General features: G+C 37.6%; 1 protein-coding gene across 1 annotated transcript in view; it reads right to left on the bottom strand.

Moving 5' to 3' along the window:
- SATB2 (SATB homeobox 2) overlaps positions 1-24,573 on the bottom strand; it is a 176,676-nt gene extending 152,103 nt beyond the window's left edge. Inside the window, exons 1-2 of the mRNA XM_090268339.1 lie at positions 24,390-24,573; positions 3,447-3,623 (exon numbers count right to left, since the gene is read on the bottom strand). Of these exons, the coding sequence (XP_090124465.1) occupies positions 3,447-3,623; positions 24,390-24,558 (346 nt within the window). The 5' untranslated portion in view covers positions 24,559-24,573. The remainder of the gene's footprint in view (positions 1-3,446; positions 3,624-24,389) is intronic.
- Positions 24,574-25,236: the final 663 nt, after the last annotated feature.

Consider the following 25,236-nt stretch of genomic DNA (forward strand, 5'->3'; position numbering starts at 1 on the left):
AAGAAGAAGAAAAAAGGGAGCTATGACTTCAAGTTGGGAAGGGAGGTGGGGATTTCTGCACAGCAGTACCCTAGCTAAGTTCACATGCCTCTTCTAAGAGACTAGAAGACTTCTGAGTTAGAGGCAGGGACCCATAGTCTGCTGTATAATATAAAATGTACTTGCTGTTCTCTAGACCTTAGCCTACCTGTTCTGGAAAAGGCGAAGAGCCTGCCATCTTTCAGCTTTTTGCATATGCCAAACAGCATATCAGATGAATCCTGCATCTCATATCCTTGAGAATCAGAGAGTTAACGGTATGTCTGCTGGGAAATGCAGGGTTTGGGTACAACAGAAGCATGGTCCCCATGATTTATTACAGTACCTTGTCCTTTTATCTCCCTTGGGTCCCACTATCTGGTTTGAAATAAAGAAGGTTACTATTAAAAAAAAGAGGGTAGGGGTGGGAGTTGGAAATCCATGAATTTCACTTTAGTGGAATTTCTATCATCCTTTAGAAGCAAATATTCTTTTCCTTTTTTTTTAAACAGTTTTATTCATTTTTAGAGAGAGTGGAAGAGAGGGAAAAAGAGAGGGAGAGAAACATCAATATGAGAGAGATACACTGGATCAGTTGCCTCTCTCATGCCCCAACTGGGGACCTGGCCCACAACCGAGGCACTTGCCCTGACAGGGAATTGAACCAGCAACCTTGCGGTTCACAGGCCGGCACTGAGCCACACCAGCCAGGGACGCAAATATTCTTTGTTACTCTCTTCAGCTCACCTGAAAGGAATGCCCTCCCTCTCAGAAAAGAAACTGACTATCCCACACTCATAAGAATGGTAGTCCAAGAAGTCCAAGCAGTGTCACTTCAAAATAATGACACTCCTAATATGATTTTCTTTTTTTTTTAAAGGCAATCTGAATAGTATTCCAATTCAATTATCTGAAACTCTTCTCTGATCATGTTAAAATGAAAACTCATGTTTCAAGAGCCTCCATTTTTAAAATAGGCTCAAGCAATCCACTATCCTTGTTGCAGTTTAACTTTGCCCAACTTTTTCAGCATAGGAAGAAGAGGTTCAGGTATACTCAGTTTCTCTGCTGCAAATGGATCTGCCAATGACTTCCCCACCTTTGGAAAATTACTTAAACACTAACAAACAAAACCAACACAGAACAAAACAGAAAACTAGAGACGTGAAACCTCAGGCTTCAACTATGTAGTCCTATTTTGTTCTGCTGCCTTTTTCTAGCTCTCTCCCACTCTGCTGTTTGTCCAGCAATGGACCACATGTCTTATCCTGCATTCTGTTTGTTCTATAACAAACAGGCAGCAAACCATACATTTGATGACCTAAATGACAAGAAAGATCTAATATATTCACTTCAAAGTAAACAATTTTAAGTTTTTCTATTTACCCAAACCAGAGATCAGTAGCCTACTTTAAAACAGAACAAAACAGACAGTGATTTTTGTTTCCCTCTGTGAGATTACAGTATAGGACCTAGTGATAAAACCTTTGCTTACCAACAAATGAAGTGTATCTGTGATCTGCAGTTCCTTCGGAATGTTAATTCAACTTTTTAAGAGTGTAATATTTAGTGTTTTTTAACCATGGTTTCCAAAAACTTTGGGAACGCCAATATTCGCTTTTGACTTTTTCACTGTTTAAACCTCCAACTGTAGACGATATTTCTTGCTAGTGTATCTCACCTGGGTGTGCAGAACTCTCGGTTCATATCACTGAATGGAACAGTGTGGCTCCCTAGTGCACATTTCCTGAGCGCCCCTTCCCTGAGCCTGTGCCAAGAATCAAATCTTGGCCACTTAGTGCTCCGTGCTCCACATGTGAGCTCACGGCGCGTTGAGCAGCCGTGCTAACTGAGATGGATAGCCCTGTCAAACAGGAAGCTGGCACACCAGGATGCAAGCAGTGGGATACAATGACCTTTACATTCAGAGAAAAATATCCCTAAAATGGCATGAAAAGTTTATGGGGGGGAAGGAGGCGTTCTTTTATTTTATTTAGGCAGATAGCATGAAATAAAAGCAATGGTGCCCGTATACAATTTGCTCGGGATCAGATCTTGAATCCCTCGCACAAGAAGGAAACTCCTCAGAGAAAGAAAATGAATCATCCTTTATTACGCTGCTTTGAAAGCAGCAGACTCTACAATTCAGCTGTATTATGGCACCAGATAGGCCAAGTGCTCCAGTTTAGAATATACTTGGACTCACAGTAATCTTTGGAGCACTACCTGGCTTGGGAAAACATTCTGAACCCCCTGGTTTCTAATGGGTTGCTTTCTTGGTAGAACTAAGATGTAATTTAAATACTTAATTACAGCATTTTTTTTTTTTTTTAAGTAATGATCTGCCTACAGGATCAGAGTCAAGAGCTTGATAATTTAAATTCCATGTCCTTGGGCACCATATTTGTAACTTTGCATAAATGGCTCAATCTCTCATAGTTTCCTTATCTGAATAAATAGACGCTCTGACTGATAGTTTTTGGGAATTACATAAAGAGGAACTCATTAAAAATGTAGCAAAGATCCTTGGCACATACACAAATGTTAAGGTGGTAATTTGTAAAAATATACATAGGAAATTAATATACAAAACAAAACCTGGAAGTCACATGTTTCTCTCCTCTAGTTATAACCATTATCATAAACTGTACAATTTAATCAATTCAGCTGAAAAACAAGAATAATCATTCCATTGGGTCAAAAAATAAATTTCCATTCTTCAAGGTTTGGGGCGCATTTTGTTATTTGTTTTGTCAATTCTTTGGCGGAAAGAACAATGGGCTGTGCTTCAGAATGCAGCAGCACAAGCTCACAATGGGCTCCCGGTGTTGTACAATACATGCTGAAATAATGATGCAATTTTAATATTTTATTAAATAAGTAAGAGGAATTGATCACAAAGGCACTTAGTTTTTTGTTTTTGTTTTTGTTTTTTTAATGAATGGACTGCATCAAAATATAGAGCAGTTTTCAAAAATACAAAAGTACAGTAAGATGCATCCATTGTTTTCTATTTAATTAAAAGCTGATTGTAAAGTGCAAAAGCTGAATGCTTATAAATCATATATTAAAGTTTGATAAGTTAGAAGTTAAACATTTCAGCACCGGGGCAAACAATACTAATTTGGGAAATTAGAGAAAACACCAAAGTTATCAATGCAAACAAAACAAAACAAAAAAACACCTGTGATGTCCACTTTGAAATACAAGGTGATTTTGGTGGCTCTAGAAGTGCTGGTCAGATACTCCCCAAAGCAATCAGAAAACAAGAATCTGCAGAAATATTCTGCTATTCACTGTTTGGAAAAGATGCTAAATCTGACCATTTTCCTCCAACCCTCATTTGGAGAATTATTTCAGGGAACACATTCTGCCCCAAATCATGACAGACAAAAGGCCCGAGGAGGAGAAGAGAGATGCATCAGTACCTTGTGCCTGAGCCGCAGAGCTGTGGGAGTACCCCAGGGCCAGGAGCGCAGTCTCCACCAGCTGGCTAAAAAGCACATCTTTTCGAACCAGGACAAACTCAGCATGTTCTTCTCTGTTGTCATATTCAAGAGAGCCGTCCAACTGCTCCACCACACAAAAGACAGGTATCATCAAACCTGGAGGGACAAGATTCAAAAGCAAAACACAAACATTACAAAGGAAATCTCAGTCACCATGATGCGAAGGGAAGAAGACAGTTATAAAAGTCATTCATCTGTGATCGACAGTGGTTTAGATTAAACAAGCCTGTTAGTCAGATGGGCCTAATGGGAAAGCTGTGGTTTTTTCCCCTCCATTATTACTATCAGACCGCAGCAGAACTGCCCCAGGCCATGGCAGAAGCCCTCAGATTCAAGTCATTAAGAAGTAGAGCGCACCAATCAGAGGTCCTGACTGAGAGACCTCAAGTTCGGAGGGGGCACATAGGTGAGTTCAAGGTGACCTTCTAGACCCTCCCACCCTTTGTTCACGTCTGTGGTTTTATCATTAACTCTTAATCAGGACTAGTATTTTCAGATCAGATCTGCTTTTGTCTGGAAATGTTGTAAATTACCTAGTAGGATGGCAGAGTTGACTTTAGGGCCTATGCTATTCTGTGAATATGTACAAGAAAGTCAATAGGCATTTAAAAGAAGTTTCTCCTGTATCTGCTATTTTTCTAAATCCTGGTAAATAGGTTATCAATTAGCCTGAAAATACCCTGTTCCTGAAAGTCCTGACTGATGTTTAACTTATGTCAAAATATACATCAAAATACAAAGCTCTGTCTTTTTAAAAAATTATTAGTTTATACATTAACACCCATTACCACTAGAAAAGGATTATCTCCTCTTGTGTTTTCAGAGAAAAGAAGTAAACTACCCTAAAGAATAAAGCAAATTAGTCTAGTTGAAAATCTGTTGAAATCTGTTGTCACTGAAATATTTCTCTGCTTTGTATCAAAGTGTGAAAAGCTAAAAACTGTTTAATTTGCCAAAGATTTTTATAAACTGTTTTTTATTTTTTTTTAAAAGTCATACAGACACTTAAATCTAAACATAGCCAAGGCATAAGAAGATCAAAGTTTTACCAACATACAAGTAATAAACACGGACTCTGTCCTGTGCAAGTCACACAAATCGGTATGTTATGGGATAATGATCTGCTCTGGGTCTCCTCTTTGTGCAAGAAAAAATCAAAACTTATGAAGGACAGACGAGCAGGCAGAGAGACGGGGGAGATGAAGGGCTCACTGGTCACTGTGAAGGCACTTCACGATAAAAATGACACCTCTGTGTAAAACGACATACAGAATGCAAAGGAGTCTTTCTAGAGCCGCTCCCTGCTGCCTGGGTCCTAGAAGCCTCCTGACTCACTCTGATCCGGAAAGAAGAGGGTGGGAGTAGACACTTTGCAAACTACCAGGTCACAGATTTAGATTTTTGTTCTGAAGATAATACAATGGTATGACTGGTTCCCATGTGCTAATTATTATTATTAAAGATAATAAGTATTGGGTATAATTATTAAATATAATCATTATTAGCAATAATAATACTCATTAAGAATTGCTATCATTAAAGACCATGGTAATTATTATTAAGCCTGCACAACAGTCTAACAAGTCATACCATATCATACCTGGGACAACTAATGACTCAGTGTTCACTCTTAAGAACAACAAAGCAGCATGATTGTTTATAGCAAATATACTATCTATGGTATAGATTTATGGGAAATAGGAAATAAGGATGGAGCAGACTGTTTTAGACAAAGAAGAGAATTTATCCTGGCTATGGTGCCTTATAAAATATTATTTTAATTGTGATCAGTACTGATCAGCATATCACATGCTTATTTATTTATGCCCAGTTTACTCCCAAATGTATGTAAGACATGTAATGAATAAGAAAAATTATATGTCCTCTAAATTATCATTTATCCAAAGTTCATTTCCTGAACACCTACTGTGTGCCAGATATCACTTGTGGCACCAGAGTTACATTACAAGTAGAACAAGTCTTATGTGGCTCCTGCCTTCAATGCAGTTGCAGGTGTTGTAAAATCTTCCTAAGCGAGCATAATGACATTTTATATGACCCATTCCTGAGAGTCCTTACCAGCAGGCAACAGCACCCATTTAGACCTTTTAACTCTTACATACTGGTATATAATCTTTGTTTGAGGAAGCAGGTGGATTTCTATTTTTAATGATTTAAATATATGCACACATAGGGCCATGTAGTCAGTGGTGCCATAAGCTATTTCACTACTAATACCTGTGTGTACATAAGTTTCAATGCTGAAAATCCATGTGCAGTTCCTAATGTCAACACCTCAGTGTCACACATCTGGGAATTACAGATAAGACCTTTAAATGAATCCAGTTTCTCCATAAGCTATCACGCATCCATTACTTAGGAACCATAAATCCTCCTCAAGTGTATGGTCAACTGAAAAAACTTAAGACCCTATTAATTCTTAAAAATAATATCAACAGTTCAATGAATTAGATTTGAAATACATCATTAAAGCACAGGGGTCTACTCCATGTAGGGCCTTATACATTGAAAGTGTCAATGATGAAAATCTTTCCTAAACATTTCAGTTCAGTGATTGAAGCAACTGCTCTCTGACACAACAACCGTTTTGCACGGTCAGAAAACAAACACCCATCCCTCATATGTATCACCTACATTTTTAAAAAGAAAAAAGAAAATAAAAACAAAGACTTTGGGGTAATTTATAAAACAGCATTAACCAGAAGAGTATAATAGGTTTGTTCTGAAAGCCCATATGTATAAGATACCAAAGAATATCATGAACACGTTATATTTAGAAAAATGTGCCTCTTTACTAGAATTTCATCGATCTAAACAATTATGAATCTTTACAATCAAATCCAACTTTTACAAAAGAAGGGGAAGACAAGAAAAACAGATTCAATTACCAGTGACAATGATAAGAGAAATGAAAACTAGTACAATTGAGGTCTAGTGTGGGTAAAGAAGTTAATCTATAGGTTCTTAAAGCCTTTGAAAGGAGTAAGTCCTTGGGAAAGAAAACAATAAAAGGCTGAGTAGAAATATATGCCCCCCTCCCCCAAAAAAAGACATTTATGCATTTGGTCCTCTGAATCTCTCCAGGCACAAAGAGGAAAAAAAAGAAAAAAGAAAAAAGTGACAATGGATAAAAATATAGGGAGAGTGTTTGGAAAGCACTTCAAAAATTAATTAAGAGTGGGAAAAATTAAAAGACAAGTTCCAACGAAAGAATAGCGATGTAAACCTAAAATGCATTTACAACAACATTTAGAAATAATCAAAAATAAGACAGAAACTCTTGTTCTAGCCCTCTACTGAGAGCTTATGGTATTATTTTTCTTTGACTGTAGCACAGACCCATTTCCAGATGACCAAGTAGAGAACTTTGAACCTTTCCACTGTAAGCCTCACTAAGCCTTTTACAATTGTGGGAGGTAAGCAGGTCGTGCAATATAGTGGACAGGCACAGCCGTTTGCAAAAATTACAAGTTATTCTGACAATGGGATAAATGGTGAATTCTGTTGTCATAGAGGCAAGGTAAGCATGATAGTCTCTCTAGTAGAAAAATGCTTTCCCAACTGTCATTAGTTACGCTGCTCAAATTGTCATTTTCATTATGACACTATTTCTGAAGTGTGCATAATTATAAAGAGCTAACCTGGTCTTTACCACCACAGCCCTGAGAACAGAGACAGCAGGGAGATGGTTAAAGACTCAGGTGACTAGTTCCACTCAGGAGGCAGGCAACTCTTGAATCAAATCCTGGCAGTATCACTCCTTATGGAGAGAATAACCTTAGGCAATTTATTTGACCTCTCTGAAGCTCAAATTCCTCCTAGGCAAAACATAGATAATAATATTTACATCACAGAGTTGTGGGGAGGATTAAACAATATAACCTAGTTAAGGAGTCTGACAGATACCCCTCAAGCAATGGAACCTATTTGGTTTTCTTTTTTCAAAATCAGTATTAATACCATTTTATAGAGGAAGAAAAGAGACCAATCATTTTTTTCAGTGTCCCATAATCAATGTTCATGATATTTACTAAAAGGCATTTCTTCCTAATAAAAATATTACTAATAATCACTGAGTGGCTTAATTATATAAGATACAAATAATAATTGCCTAAAATGTTCAATGTGCCCCACAGCAAAATGGTGAAAATGTTAGACGCACCAAGCTCTAAAACTGCCTATCCAATACAATAGCCACTAACTACATGGGACAGTTGAGCACTTGAAATAAGGCTAGTCCGAATTGAGATGTGCTATAAGTATAAAATACACATTCAATTTCAATGATTTAATACCAAAAAAGTAAATAAATATACCACGAATATTTTTTAATTAACTGATATAGAAATAGTATTCTGAATACATTGAATTAAATAAAACTAACTTATTTTCACTTGTTTCATTAACTTTATTTTAAATTAAGCTGCTAGAATGTTTTAAATTATACATGTGACTAGTATTCTCTATCAGACAGAGCTGCTCTAAGCAACCTGCCAAACACCAACATATACGATGGTTTTCCTGACACAGGATAAATTCATCAAAAACTGATAACTGAGACAATTGAACTATAGTCCTGAGCATTTCTCAAATGCTCCTCAGTTATCTTTCTTCTGTGTCCCAGACCTTAGAAGACTTGAGAACAGGTGTACTGTTGGTAAAACTCCAAAATCTAGCATGGTATCTTCTCTGCATCATCAAACAAATTGTAGGCTATTGTTTTATTCCTAACTATATTGATCAAACTTCTTTCATAAGGGAAAGGCTTTCTTCCCCTTCCTTCATTTTAAAGAACAATTACAGCCTTCTGGAAATACCACCACACTGGCATGAAAGGTACCTGAGCAAACAGGCTCTGGGTGTCTAACCTCAACAACAAAGGAAGACTCAGCAGGAGGGTGTCGAAATGACAGTTTCCATGCCTTCCACAAAAGTTAGGTCACAAAAGGACCTGTCATTGGCATAGTGCCTTCTGATTCATCAAGTACTCTAACATATCTTCATACCTTTATTATCTCCCCACGTTTACCTCGTGAGAAGGTTATTCAAATTCTCCTTTAATAAGTGAGGAAACTAAAACTATGAGTAAATAAGTATCATGCCCCCCACCAAACACAAACAACGAGGAAAAAGAACAGTTCGGGTTAGCCTACTCTATATCTCAAGCATTCTGCTTTCTTGGGGGTCAAAAATAATACTCCCGAACCCACACCCAAAGAAGTCTGAAGGCCAGGCCTTTAGTTAAGGACCCTTCTCCACTTGCTACGTCCCATTGGTGACATTGACATGCATTGATAATGAGTGAATTCCCCTGGTTAGTGCCTACCACACAGTGAGGCACTGGGCTGCTAGGCAGAGGAGGAACCAAACACCGGTCTTAATCTTCAGTCCCTCACACACAAAAACATGTTCAAATAAAGGGTCATACTCTATCTAATGTGGGTGAGCATGGTCTCCAGCCTCCCACCCAACCCCTCTGAATCCTGGGTCCACCCTCATTCTTGGACCTGCCCCCTGAATGACAGGAGCCAGTCTGAGATGATAGGAGGCTGGTCCTTCTCTCGTTGTTCAAAGGACTCTTGCCTGGAACCACTTGTTTAAAGAAGGAAGGCAACCACACCCACTCCCTTCCCTGGTGGCTGCCAGTGTATCTGGCTCTATCACCCAAGAAGGTCCCAGGACTAATCGAATATTACAAAGGCTTCGGGGCAGGCAGAGCTTCTCATCTCTGCTCTTTGTATAAAACTGAACCTGGAGTGAAGCACCACGCTCAGCAACTGCAATCAATAAATCACAGAACCCCTGAAACACAAACAAATACTACCAAGGAAACTGAGTGTATAGTACAGAGTCTTTCAGAGGACTGGGAGAGAAAGGAGTGAGGGCTAGCAACTATCATTTCTTATTGCAAATTTACTACAAAGACAAAACAACCACTTAGTTGCTATGTAACCCCATATTCATTCTCTCTCTCTCTCTCTCTCTCTCTCTCTCTCTCTCTCTCTCTCTTTCTGTCTCATACACACACACACACACACACACACACACACAATCACATTCACACAGGCAACAAGAGAAATAATTTGCCTCTAGGCACTTCTTCTTCCCTTCCTACAACAATAAAAGCAAGTTTGAGCGCCAAGAATGGCAACCAGAAACAGAAAGAAAAAATACGATGTGTCCTTGACCTCTTCCCTGAGGTCCCAGGCAAAACTTCAAAACAGATCATAGGTTTCAATCCTACTCTCCTCTCTTCTACCTCTGCTGTCTTCTTCCAGGCACCCAACCTCATGAGCTAGGGTAGCCAGAGGCTCCACATTCCACCATTCCACTCCAGCCACCCGCTTCCCCAGGGGACTGAGGTAAAAAATTCCAAAGAGATAAAAAATAATAAACCTTGTTGCCTGGCCCTTTAATAGTGCCTTAATCTCCTTAGATAACTTTTCATTGTAAAAGAAACACAGTGTATCCCACATTAACTTCTAATGGAAAGGATTTCAGGTAATGAACCAGTCTTGAGGTAGGGAGAGCAAAAATTTGGGGGGGTGAGGAACCCAGCCCCAGGTGGGCCAGAGGTCCCCTAGGCTCCCCTAAATGGCTCCACTTTCCCAAGTTCCTCTGTATCCTTCTCTGAAGGATTAATTCATCTGTTTTTGGTTTTGACTCTTATTGAGGAGGGAGGAGCCCAGACAAATGTGGGACAGCTGAAGACCTGGGTCACTCACAGGTGGAGAAACACAGTCAATCCTACAATTATGGAGAAAAAGCAAAATTTGCTTACTAGCCTCTCTAAGGGACAAACTGAGCCATACATGTAGAAATTCAATTTCATGTCCAGCCATGATCCAGCTGCTTGTGTCTCAAGATCAGACCTCCCACTAAAGTTTCAACAATCAAGTTCCTTGATGCCTCTCCCCCTGTGGGGAGGTGGGGTGCAGAGGGGATAAGATTATCAAGAAATATTTTACTCTCTAGTAAAACCAGAAGCGACTTTGCAGAACCCCAAGGTAGATCTTAACTTTGGACGATAAGAACAAAAAGAGACCAAAGTTGGGGTTGACGGGTGAGCTCGGGTCCTCTTCTCACTTATAACCCCATAGGCTCCAACTGAGGTTCTAGTGGCAGAGAAGGGAGATGGACCAGGTATTCCAGAACTGTGCTTCCAGGCCTGTCCCCACAATTCAACCTGAAGTCAGATCTGAAGGCTGAAGGATAAACTCCAGGTCTCCAGATACTCTTCAGTTACAGAAATGTGGTGGCAGGACCAAGTTGGCCTGGAAATTTGCAAAATAGGATTTCACAGGCACACAGGAGGCACAGGGTGCGCCTGAGCTACACCTGGGAACTTGGCCATGGCAAGCCTGATCCAAGAAACTAAAATCCCTGACGTCAGAAATGTCAGTTAGAGAATGAGAGGGCCACCTTTCCTCCTCCGACACAGGCTGGACTTAGATAAATCTTCTTCAGTCCCCTGCCCTCCTTCCCACCCCAGAGCCTGACTATAGCAGGCGCAAAATAAATGCTGGCTCAGTTTAACAAAATGCTCATTCCAGTTAGACGTTAATAACCACCATTAATAGGTAGTGTCGGTTCTGTTTTTTTCCCATGACCCCCCAGTGGCTGAGCTTGTCCACGCCACTTTGGCCCTACTGCATTGCACTCAGCTTTGGCAGACACAGAAATCTTTCCAAGAAATGATCCACACAAGTGGATTGAGGAGCTTGCTTCGTGTTCTCCCAGGGAAGCACAGCAGATCACAGGGCTGGGCACAACCACTGCTGACAGAAACTGTTGCCGTATCCCCAGGAGGGCATTGCAGTTGACTGGTGTACAACTCAAGTGGCTGGCCACACTCTGCCCTGTGACTGAGAACACCCTGGAACCCTGCAGGGTCCTAAATTTAATGACCACAGAGAAAGACAAAATGTTTACTGCTCCCAGATGTTTTTTAAAATTTTTTTTCAAGGAAAAAAGTGGAACATGCAAGTTGTATATCACAAACAAGTTCAACACTAAATTCCTAAGGGTCTTTTCAAAGTGGATTACAAATGCATATATTAATAAGTCTTGAGACTCAATGACATGTTAAATGAACTAGACCATGATTCATGAATATCGGGATTTCTGTCCTCCGTTTAGCAAATTTTTATTATGGAGGTTTCTCAAAAGATAATTTATTTAAATAATATTTAGGTGAAGATGCATTTGCCACTCCCCTCATTCTCCTGATCCTCTCTGGAACAGCCATTTACAAGTCAGAGTCCCATGAGTCAAAAGAACTCAATAAAATTGTCTTTATACAAACATCTGCTTCATCGTCTCAGGTTTTGAGCTCCACCTAAATGTTATTTTATCTACTTTAACAATTAAATTTAAAAACCCTTGATTAATTTTCCGAATAGCATGTTAAGGAAAGGTTAACTGCACTGAGGTTCTCTACCAAGGAATTAATAAAGGAATCAAGCACTCGGCTCTCAATAAGACAAGACTACCCAGATTTCTAGTGGGAATATTTCATAGCACAAGCATGTTTTCTTTGGGGAGTTAAACTCACCAAAATTATTAAAAACTGAGATCAAACATTGGTGCAAAGTCCCAAAGGAAATCATACTAGAGTGGAGAGATTTTTATTAAATAAAACCCTGAAAAGGTAAAGTTTTTAAAATGAAAAATAGAAGGCATTCTCCCTTACAAAAGGAAATCTTACTGTCTATGTCTACGGCTCAAACAGCAAAACACACATAAACATTTAATAGATGTGTAAAAGTCACTGCTGGGAAGTGAATGCAGATCTCACACAGCCGAGCCTCGACAGGCAGCTGTCACCATGCTCGCCCAGCCACTAAAAGCCACTCTCCTTTGTGGACCCAACAAATGCCTCCATCAAGATGTAATAGCAACCAAGGTCTTGAAAACGCTAACACTAGGAGGAGAAAAAAGAAAAGAACAGGCGGAGAAAGCAAGAAAGTCAAAATCAGAGTGTGTATTCTACAGTTCCCTGAGGGCAAACTGAGATCTCTGGATTGCAATACATAGGATATTATTGTTGTGACTGAAATGGAGTTAATAAAACCCAGCTCACAGACTGGGGACTTGGGTCCCCAACGATGGACTACATATCCGCAGACAAGGTATTTTAAGTATACATGTACCTGTGTAATTTATAGCAATTACTTAAATAGGAAAATCAGAACAGAGAAAACTAGTGTACTGTTTGTTTGTTTTTTCATTTTAAGATATCCACTTTATAATTTATATAATTTCAAAAGAAAATACTAAATGTAGTATAAAAAAACCCTAAGCAACCACTTAAGCCACTGCATATAAATCCAATGAAAATCTTATATTCATCCTTAATATTATCCAAAGGATACCACCCAGCCAAAGGAGGAATAGTATTCCACTTTTAACAAACTTTAAGAAGTGTCACCAAAGCCCAAAGTGATCTGTCTCCTGAAAAAAAGGAACAAATCTAAATACTAAAATAATAATAATAGTAGTAATAGTAATAATAGCAATGTTTCTATCTTCCCTAAAGCAAAAAAAAACACCACCTTTGGAAATTACCATACCATTTTGAATTTGGGGTAATCCCAGGTATAAAACACTACAATTTCAAAAATATCTCACTCCCCTTGGAGTCCCTGGATTCATAAATTTTTTTAACTCTGTAATAATTTCTGAGCCACAAAATGATGCATATCAGTGTACTTTCTCCCCCTCCCTTCAAAGGCAACAGTTTCAAAATAAGTCTGTTCTCACAAGCACAACACAAAATCACAGAAAGACAACTCGAAGACTCTTTTTCAAACTCCGCATTAAAGGAGAAATCAGTTCCTTTTGGGGTTTAATAGAGATTTGAGTGTGAACTCAAGGTTTTGTGTGGCCAAGGAAGATTTGCCTGTCCGGGATGAGAGGGGCTACTTTATTCTAGCACCATCTCAGCCCAGATCTAGATAAAAATGATAAAAGAAACTATACCTAACAGTTTCCATAAATGTAAGTTCATTTCTTTATTTTGGTAACAGAAGTAGGATTGACAAACAGATATGTTTTCAAAGAGCAAGGCTGTGTTTATTATACATACGAGAGTCTGGCTGTGAGCAAGATGACTTCATTGAGTCATATTAAAGGAAGAAAGGAACTATATCTCAGAAGCTTTCCTTGGTTAGAAAGAACTGTCTCCCTCAAACTCGCTTTCAAGCTATACATCAATCTTCAATATAATTATGTTTGACAGAATATAAGCTCTTGGCAGTTAACTTGTTTACAATAAATGCTTAGTTTGGGTACATGGACTGTATTTCAGTCTTATAAATATCAAACACAAACCTACAACAGTCCCATTATGTAGCTGAGAATTATTTTGCTATAAATCTTTTTATTGGGGGGCCAAGGGAATTACTTTGCAGCTTGTTTTCCACTAACCACTTGGAACAGTGTGAAAAGAGGTACGTTTTGACTCTGACCCTGTGCTAATTGGAATTCTATACATTTCCATGGGAGAATATACAGTAGCAATCCTGAACATGCAGGTGGGTCCCCAGACAGTTTTGCCATGGTGGCAAAAAAACACACATGCAACAAAATGGTCCTCACTGAAGTCATAGCATTTTCCTACAGTTCTTTTCTCCTTAAACTCTCTTGGAAACTAATGACCATTTGTAAAAGCATTGGCAGGCTTTCAGTGGTAAGCTCCAGTTTGGGGAGATTTATAAGTTAGCTGTAAAAATGTGCTTGAGGCTCAAACTTACTATATGAATCAGCCTGTAAATAGAGTTAGTTTCCCTGAATGTTACCTGGAGATTCATTTGAAAAGGAAAAAAAATCAGGATCACCTTATTTACCCTTGTAAAGTGCATTTACTTGGGTCTTAAATGTGCAATAACTTCCCTTTCAGAGAACAATTTGCTCCTCTTATACACCCTCAATAATAATAAAGGGTGTTTGGTCTTCTCATATCACATCTGCCAAACCTATAGGGTAAAATCTTGTCTGAATGGAGCGTGGTAGGCTGAACGTTAGGCATAGCTTCGGGAACCCCCCAGCTTAGCCCCATTCTACATGAATGCTGTTTTCCATCATATACCTTCCCTGGCATTCTCAACACCTTCCGGTTAGCAAATGATGACAATTTATCATTCCCAGGCTTCTTCACTTATTTCTCACTTTCACAATTACCTTGTAATCAGATTCCTATAATACTTAAGCTTTAACATAATATTAATACATAGAAAAGGTAACTTTAAGAATCCTAGTTTAAGTATGTTTTCCAAAATAACTGATACTGGGAAATATAGTCACTTTATTACTTAAAAAGTGAGATTCCAACTTTATTCCTTCTTGTCAATGTCATGATTTCAGATGACGTAAAATAAAAAATATTTTATGTCTCTTGGCTTCTAATATAGAAGACAAGTAAATGATTTATAAGCTTCAAGGGCTATCAAATATAATTTTATTAAAAACTTTACCACATGACTTTAGTATATGAAAAAGAGAAAGAAGAAAAATATTTTCATTGCATTATCAGCCTCAGAGATCATTCTGTTAATATCAAAAGAACTAGGTTGCAATGTGAACTAATGGAAAATTGTTAATTTCACCTAAAATAATCATTCCTTTTTTTTTAAAATTAAATAAGCCCTTTTAAAACCTTACTATTTAACTGCTATTTACTTGGAAGAGGGGAGACATAGAGAAGGTGACTGTGAAAAAAAATACCTTTTATTGTACAACAAAAATTCCCTCCAAGGCAAGAAGACACTGTGCCAAGTTCCACCCAGAATTAATGTTTAGGTTTAAATTATAAAGTCCAGAAAAAACAGAAACACTAAAAGATCCTTAAAGCTTGTGGCATTCGTCAACACTGTTAGGTTATGTAAATGTTAAAACTGAAAACCCTTTACTGACAAAAGTATTTTAATGAAAGCACTATTAACGGGACTCCTGAACTAAATTTTTTTTAAGTCTTCTGAGCTGTCTGATATAAATTCCACCCTGAAGCAGATTATGCTCGGGACAGTTGGGGATTATGAGACCTTCACCACAAAGGGTTTACTGCCTATCTCGTTCCTTTCATTCTGCCACACTCAGAAAGGTTTTTAAATATTGACCCCAAGACAGCTCTTAGCTACAGATGATAGAAATATTCTCCAATAACTGTCAACAGACTCTAACCATGGGCTCCTGTGCTCTGAGAGCCACCATTATTTGCGGTTTTAGTAACCCCACAACGAGCAGAGGTTAACTCCACTATCTGGGCTAACTCCACTGTCATCACCCAAGTTTCCAGGGGCTCACAGTTCCTATGAATAGAGTAAGAAATACAGCCTAGAGTGAAAGAACACTAGCCACTGATTTTGGCTGCTGCTGGCCGGCTGTCTCCAAGTTGCTGAAAGCTCCACTCTGGGGAATGAGGGCTAGAGCCTCAGCACTGTAAAGGATTATCGATTTAATGGTTCCACTGACTGCAGATGGAGGCCAGAGCCTATGCATCCCAGGCAATCGTCTTCAGCACCTGAGTGAATGTCAGGTGATGAGTACACATGAAAATGGGGGGTCCCCCACAACCCCATGTGTGCCGTGAAGAAATAAGGGTGCTCATTATTCACCTTCAACTCTCTCCCTCCCCCAGCCTGGTTATGACTTCCAGAGAAGGAAGAACAGCAGGCCCAGGGACCACACCTCACCCTCTACTTGGCAGGGCTCTACAACAAGAGGAACATTCATTACTTCTGACTTCAATTTACACAGGTTAAAAAAAAAAAATTTTTTTAAAAGAGGACGTAGTTACACCTCAGGTAGAATATAAGAAAATGTAATATCCCTTCTCAAACTGTATATGAAGACAAAATCAATGAGTACTTTTAATGTCTCCCAAGTAACCACCTCCCAAGGGCTCCTGTCTGAATTTCCCAGGGAGGAGCAAGAACTAAATGATCCTTCCCCAAAACAGATTTAGCTAATAAACAAAACAAAGTAAGGGAAAAGCACTTGTTATTCTGCATCTTCTTCAAGACTAAAAATGTGTACATTGTGTGACAGGTCCACCTCATTTTTCTTAATGATGTTTTTATTATTCTTTCACTCAATTAAAACAGAAATGGATATTGCATCTTCTGACTATATAATTGTTATTGTAATCTGTTTTCGATCACTGCTTGGGAAATGGGTCCAAAACAACATAAACTCTCCACTGCCTCAGAAGGCAAGTCATTTTCTTTTACAACGACACTTAAAGAGACATTTATCATGCCACTCTCTGAGCATCTTTGGATTATGACAAAGAAAAGTTCTTGTTCTGTTAACCAAAAAAAAATTTTTTTGAAAACACTGCTATTTGAAAAGTTTTTATATGAAGATATTTTCCTACTAAGCTATCAATTTTGCCTTTCCTTACATGAATAAATAATTGGAACAAATACAATAAAAGTATGCAATTTAAATATAGAGAATAATGAAATTTGAAAATCAATCTTATTCAGTTATTAAAAAGAACTGATACACTTACTTTCCAACCAAATACAAAAACAAGTCAAAGATATTTTTTAAAAGAAATAAAAAGATATCTGTATTTAATGTGATGAAATTCAAATAGTTTCTGGCTAGAGTCTCTATTAATTTTTTTCATATCTCTGCAAATCTTCAACAAAACAAAGAAAGTCACTAAGCTGCAGTGCACATTTCAGCGACTGTGTAACTAACCATCAGTGGACAACAGACAGAATGAAATGCATCCCTTTTCATAAATGCAGTATTTCCCCTTAATCGTTTGATCTTTGTTGTTATGTTGTTCTGCAGTTTAATAACCCATTTTGGTAAGACAGAACTCCATTCCAATGCTAACGCAACTAGTTAAAGGGCTGAACCAAATTTGCCGTACACACTAGCAAATAGAAACAATATTGGTAGTACTTCCCCTGGAGTGTCATTACCCTAAGGTATTATAACCACAGATAAAGATAATTCTTACTACCGTATAAGAGTAGCATAATTTCTGGATAACTTTATTTGAAGGTTCAAATTCCTGAAATTTCTATTAGTGCTTTGTTCTTCATTTTAAGCCTTTGTCAAACTAGTAACTATTATATTCTCCACCTCACTTAAAATGGAAAAAAATATACTCCTTAAACCCAATTGCCATAATGATACATCTAAGGCACATTTATTCCATTTAAAGTCACTTTTCCCTAGATTTTTAAAAATCTGGAATAAGTAAAACTTTGCAAATGAGAAGCAAAAGACACAAGTTGTAGAAGATAATTTCTGATGCGGGCTTTCACTGCTACTTAATTATACTGATTCTATCACAATTTTTAAGTCCCTCACTATTAAGCAGCAAAACAATTTCATTAACTGGAAACAAAAAAAATTATTTAGAGTTCCATGATTTTGAAAACTCCACCATTGAACATTTTTCACATAAGCACTGTGTATCATGAAGAGCTTGTGAGGCTTGTTTCATGTAAAAGAAGAAAATAAATGTTTGGTTGATCACTGACAATAAGGGAAGCAATGTGACTTCAGAAAATGGAAAATAATACACTACAGAGACTACATCTGTGCTTTTTTCTTGGAAATCTGTAAGTCCTCAGCTGCCTTTTGTTTTAACTCATACCTCAGGTTCACTCAGGGCCATCTACTATGACTTTGAAATATCTATCATAGTATACGTTAGTAGTAGGATGATGAATCCTTTGTATATATAAATCCATTTTTAACACATAGACATTTTCACTTTAAGGTAAAAGAAATACACAGCTCTCCTTACTGGCAACCTAAATTAATGCTGAAGAGCAGTGGTAATTGGAAGTGAGAAAGGTTCCCTATAATCAGTCAGCAGAGGGAAATCACTCACTTTAAAATTGCTATAAAGAAAAGAATGAAAACGAAAAGACGAACTCTCTCTTTTTGCTAAGCATAAAGGTCTTCTACTTGAAACCATTTTCAGCTTCCTTTCTTCCTTTCCTTCCCTGTCCCCTACTCTTCCCCTTCCTTCCTCCCTTCTTTCTTTCCTTCTTTTCTTCTTCCTTCCTTCCTTCCTTCCTTAAAAAATAATGAGTTAAAGTGTATGGGTGAGATCCAACATTTCACTGCTGTTCTTATTCTTGGGAGTTGGGGGAAGAGGAACTTGCTGCCAAAGCTTCTGAAAAGAGAGTTTGGTCTGCTAATTTTCCGTTCACAAAATCTAAATTTCCCTTATGCATCTCACACAACTCATGAAATAATATGAAACAGTATTATATCACTGCAAATTGAGACATTTTTTATCAAAATAAAGAGTGATGATGCCAACATTTCATTTGTCATTTCCCACTTGTCACTTTTCACTGACAAACTGTTACACATACAACTTTTGTCAAATGCTTCATCTTTAAATATGTTCCAAAAATGCCATTGTATCTCAGCATTCGTGTAAAATAAGATAGTAAAAATTACTATGTTGCCACACATTAGTCATACAGGTTAAAAAAAGACTACTTATTAGATAAAAGAATATAAAGGACTATTTATTTATTTACATGCTATGTAGGATAAAGTTTGATTTCCTGAAATATAACAAACTATATACATGTTGTATGCACTGAATATGAGGTTATTAGTTACAAGAAACTTTTTTAATGGTGAAGAAATGGGTAATTTTCATCTAAACAGAAACCTAAAATCTCTGAAAAGACCAAAGAAGACAATACAATTTGGGATCCATCTAGCCCTATTAATTTAATGATTATTCTTTGATACATGCATATAAACTGTTTCTATACTAAATTCTTTACCAAAAAAAATAAGGGTTTTAAATTATCTGCTTACCAAATACACCTTGCCAGATATACTACATAATTACTGTGTCTTGCCTGGAATAAAATTGATTTCCATATCTTAAAATAACTCATTCATATTCTTAGTTATCTAATAAATGACGGTAAGTCTATTTCCTTCACTACGGATATATTCAGAAAAGGAAAGAAGACTTAACATAGGACACCTAAGATGTAGAGACAGATTCTGCTAGTCACAATCCTCAGGAAAGGATGATACTGCTTATTTTCTATGGGGGTTAAAAACCAGAATGCCTTAAGGGACATCTTGTAGTTCCAACATGCACGCACATACACACACATTTCACTGAGGATGATCTTGAATATATAATGGTCAGTGGGTTTCTGCTGATGGAACATAAGGCTTACAAAATTACTCGAAACATCAAATTATGCTCAGGACTTTGAGGGGCGGATACCCTATGTTCTGTTTAATGTGTACGTTCCGTTGCATATATTTTTTTGACCAAGTATATCTTTATTTTAATAACAGGCCAAGGACTAAAAACACTTTAGAGAAGGGCTATTTTTCTACCTCAGCAAAACTACAGAGGATATGCTAGATTTTTGGATGACCCCAAAGCCTAAGTTCATTCTATTTAAAAGATCTTAAATACTTTAAAAAAAAAAAAAAAAGTGGAGTGGAAAAAGGAAATACAAAATTTTCTCTTTTGGAGTAATTACATGAGTTCTACCTACAAGTATAATGGTATTTATCCTTGGATAAAATGAATTTAATGTTTTCTTCATTTTTCCCATGTTGACAATATGTTCCTAAATTTCTGAGTATTTATTAATACATTTCAACATGTCCATATCTGTATGCTTACATATCTGCACTCCTTTCAAAAAGGAAAATGTCTCTCAACAACTGCTAACATGGAGACTACACCTAACCTGAACTGTCTTTCTTTTACTTTTAATGGAAAAGGAACTGTTCTGCACTTAGACGAATAGACTAACTGTTGGTTGTAGACAATGTTCAGTTCTAAATGAGGCTCTGCCCAACAACCATGATCACATTTGCTTTCGTGTGTGGATACATCAGAGTGTATTGAAGAATAAATTTTTCTCCTTGCAACAAGGCAGTATATTCTTGAAAGGGCTGCTGATAGCAACAAGAATAGTTCTACTTCCAGTCAGCTAGTCATAAGATAACTTCAGCAGATGATTCTATAACAAAATTAAAGTATTTGAAAAACTAATTCTTCCTGCCCCATAAAAGCAAATATCTATAAGAGATATTCTTAGTTTTTAAACATTTTCCCCTAAAATCTAGAACCTTTAACACCAATAAAATCATCAAAATTCACAGGAAAATAAAAATCCAAAAGATTTCTGACGTTTAATGTCTCCTATCAGCAAATACACCATCTGGTATACCAAGCACTGATCATTCAGTTTAAATAAAGCTGTCTGAAAGTTCTTCGTTAAACCAAACATTAAAAAATGAAACTGCTTCTGTTAACAATGAATGAAGCAAAATAATTTATTGCTGTTAAAGCACTACTGGCCAGTGGCTTTCAGCAGTCCAGGAGGGAAGCAGAACGCCTTGCTTCCTCTGGAAACTTGATTGGCATCACTTTGATTTTATGCTGTAGGTTGCTTGGCTAAAGCATTACATACAGCAGAACATTTTAGGCAGTTATGCTAATGGTGGTAAAAAGGATCATCTGATTCTTATTTTCGTCATTCTTAATAATTTTTCTTTTTCTAAATCTTCAAATAGTTCTGTAAGTTTTAATCACCAATTTCACAAATATAAATTTCCCCACCATTAATCATCTTTTTTCAAAATCCTTATGGAGTGAATTACTAGCTGACAGGGGACGCCAATTCTAGTAAGTGAATGTTACCCAGCAGGGATATAAAGCTGTCAACACCACGGTGCTCTTGCTTGCTCTAAACTCTCTCCCAGCCTTCATATGTTTTTTAAAGAGATATTAGCCTTTTTTTTTTCCTGAGGACCTTCTAGAAAAGCTGACTGTCATACACATCTGAGCACTTATATTTTATTACATACATGCTTTAAAAACACTGCTTAAATAAGACCAAAAACATCCTAAAAAGTGTTGGAAAGACAAAGCAAAATTGAACTCTTTCTTATAGTATTTTAAAACTAACCACATTATAAACAATGCACTAACTTTTAAGTCCCCCATTAAAACACAACCTTGAAGACTGTGATAGTGTATCTATCACCTCAACTAGTTAAATCCAGACACTGCAATAGAGCAAACTCTCTTCCCTAAAAAAGTAGAATAACAGAAAAAAATCACTGTTGCAACCAATGCATTCAGAAACACTTATTCCACTCACTGTTTATCAAAAGCAAAAAGATAAATTGCCATTCTATTTAGCAACCAATTAACTTAATGATTTCTTCTATTATTAGGGGAGGAGCTCCCCCTAAAATCACTGAAGATTAACAAATACATCCACCCAAATTTTGAACTCTATTTTTAAAACCTATTATTATAGTCATTATTACCGTAACCTTTTCAACAGTGACAAGACTGCAATATATCTGAAAATGGTAATAAAAGATGTAGCGCTATAATATTTTTGTAGTTGTCTATGCTTATTATATTGTTTCATAAATAAATTTTAAACAAAAGGAGGTAGTGTGATAGAGCTATAATCTATGTTATTCTCCCCCAAAAAAGTTTTTCAAGTCTTAAAAACTGCTAACTAGAAAAATATTTTAAACAATTTTTACATTTAGAATGTACATTTTAAAAGCTTTGCTCTTCTCAAATATGTATGATTAAAAGTTACAAGAAAATGAAATTATTAACATTTCAATGTCCATTTAGAAACTATTGTATATAAACTTAAATCCCCAATGTAATCATTAACATTCAATAAGAAAACTTTGTATTATCAAAAATTTATGTTCTAAATCTTATGTTACATTTTAAAGCTTTCTAAATTAAAGTATTTTCAACTTATTATGCCACAGAGTAAAATATTTCTTTTAAAAAAAACTTAAAAAACCCATTACATGTAAACTATTGTAACCACTTTACTATTAAGTATTATGAATGGTAACTGTTGAGACAAAATAATGTCATCTTTATTTTCAGTTTGGGAAGCAGCTAGTAAGACCTTTGCTGTTACTAAATGAAGGTAAATCTCAGAAAAAGTGACAAAAGTAGTTTGTTGAAACAAATCTATTATTCATCACCAAGACTTAATAACTTCAGTTTATATCAAATCTAAAATAAGTGGTCAAATGTGAGTTATAGTCTTAGAAAATATGAAAATCAACTACTATTTTACACTAAAGGTAGCCCTGGTCAACAAAATTAGGTAGTTTCTTTCATAGTTCAATATAATATAAATAAATAAAACTTGTTTTGGGAAGCACGACTGTTAACAATTATATTCTAAAATATTTAGAAACGTCTCTCAATTTAGTGAATTTTATTAGGTCTTCAGAAAGAAATAAAAATTTCCTACATTTTTTCTTTATGCCTAAGGCCACTTTGAGAATACATCTCTCCAAGGATTTCTAAAAGTTTTTAAATCAAACATTATCACCACATATCGTCTCACATTTAGTTCCACCATATTTGCTATATATTTTTCTTTCTTACATGCACATATTTGAAAAGGACACAAAAAGTCTCAAGTTATTGTTCCAGCCTCATGGCAGCACATTAATAAATACTACTTTTAAAAAGTGGGTCACAGAACTATCAAGTTTTCTGTTGCTTCATTAAAGTATGTCTTCAATCCCCTAAAATGGAAGGCATGTAAGTCACAATCTATAGCCAAATAATTTTTTAAAGCTGTAAAAATTGTGAGAATAAGTGCTTCTCAAGGGAGACGATTAATATAAGAAACTAAAGCAAGTCATACTGAATGTCTATCATAAAGACAGTACTAGCAAAATAAGTAAAAATAAAAATGTGTTACTTATAAAATGCCTGTATTTAACTCTTTAAAGGGAAGTGAACATGCGAAGTCTTTACTTCAAAAAATATACTATGGATATTTAGAACATGGGGATAGGAGCTTATCAGTAAGTTTCACCAGGGTTTTGTATCATTATACGCAGGCTAATGTAAAGAATTACATTAAATAGTCTAGTGATGAAATTTTTAGGACAAAAACAAAACTCTAGAAACAAAAAAGCTAAACTAGTGATTTATCCCAAACAATAACACTGCATACTGTGTGGCATTATGCATTTTGTTAAAAATTAACAACTAGCAAATGGCATATAAACCTCAAAATAATTGGAAAAAAATTAATTTCTTGCATCTCTTCATGTTCTAAAAGTACTTTTCCTACTTTTTAAAAAGTATTTGTTTATGTAGTAAAACTACAAAAGATTACCTTTGAATAACAGTAAATTCTTGGAAAGGAAAAGAGAATGTAGCCAGTAAGGCTACTATGCTATTTTTACCTGTTGTGCTATAATTCCTAACAAAGTTAGAAAGGCATATGACTTTAAATTTTGTAGGAAACAGTAGCATTAAAGCCTCTAAGGGCCTGATAGATTCATAATTCTTCATCTCACACTTGAAATGTGGCAGGAAATATTCCCAGTTGTTACACATTTGTCTCAAAGCACTATCTTAACTACGAGGTAACACCCCTCTTGCTCCTGCACTAGACTGAGCATTGAAGATTAGTCCACAAAAGCGAATGCACCTGAACTTCATCCCTACGACAGATACTCTGAGGCAAGTCAAAAGAGTTAAATCACTAAAAAGCTCTCTAGGAAAATCTAGAAACAGTTAGCTGGCTGTGACATAAACCTGCCAACACCTCAGCACACAGTGGCAAAATGCCCAAAAAATGCCACCCTCTGGGTAAACCACTCTCTTGTTTTAACTTGAGATGAAGCTACCAGTTGCAGATGAGAGGCGACGGGGGCATTATTTGGCAACCTGGAATTCACTTCCTGTAATCCTACACCGCGACAGAGCCTAATCAACCTGAACCCTGACACCCGGGCCATTATCACCGGGCCGCGGGCTGCGCGCGCCTCCTTGCTCTGGGCTGTTACCTCCCACGGCCTTGGCCACGGCGCCGTTGGGCCTCCCGCGGGCTCCCATGGGGCTGCCGTTCTGCTCCAGCCGGGCCACCTTCACCGGGGGAGGCCCCTTGACGTCGGGGCTGCCGCTGCGCCGGTCGGGGCTGTCCCGCAGACACGGGCTCTCGCTCCGCCGCTCCATGCTGCTCCGACTTGGAGACAAAGTTCCCACCGGCAGGTCGCAATAAAACGCGCAGGGACCTAGGGAGGGGGCGGGAGGGGGGGGGAGGGAAAGGGGAGGGAAGAAAAAAGAGGGAAAACCGCTCACACACGTGATAGACGTTCAGGCCAGTGGCAGAGCGACGCTCCACAGCCACACAAACTTCCTCCCACGCTGCCCCAGGGGTCCGAGCCGGGAAACCGGTCCCAACCTCACTTTGGGCAGCCCAAAGGCAGCCGAGAGCTTGGAGTGCTGAGACTCGACCCAGTCGTTGTTCCCCAGGAATTACCCTCGGTGACAATATCGGGGCCCGCTCCCAGGGACGCCAGAAGTGGCCGGTCCATTGAAACAGGGTTGGCATAAACTGTTCCCGGGTGCAGCAGCTTCAGCGTCTGAAGGTCACGGTTGTGGAAGAAGTGAATTTCATAAAAAGACATCTCATCGACTCAATGAGGGAGTCGGGGATGTACACCAGCCCATAAGACACCAAATGAACCACATGATGAATGCGCGGTTCATGGCCGGGCAGGAGCCAAAGGCCTGGCAAGAAGGACCCCTTGCACCCCCGCGTTTTACCAGTACCGAGCCAGTCTCGAGGCAAAACATACTTCGCATAAAACCAACTCTAATTCCACAGTAATAAGCATCCAAAAACATTTG

The sequence above is a fragment of the Furipterus horrens genome, unplaced genomic scaffold, assembly GCF_987537825.1.
Source record: "Furipterus horrens unplaced genomic scaffold, mFurHor1.1.pri manual_scaffold_1, whole genome shotgun sequence".
In the NCBI taxonomy this organism is placed as follows: domain Eukaryota; kingdom Metazoa; phylum Chordata; class Mammalia; order Chiroptera; family Furipteridae; genus Furipterus; species Furipterus horrens.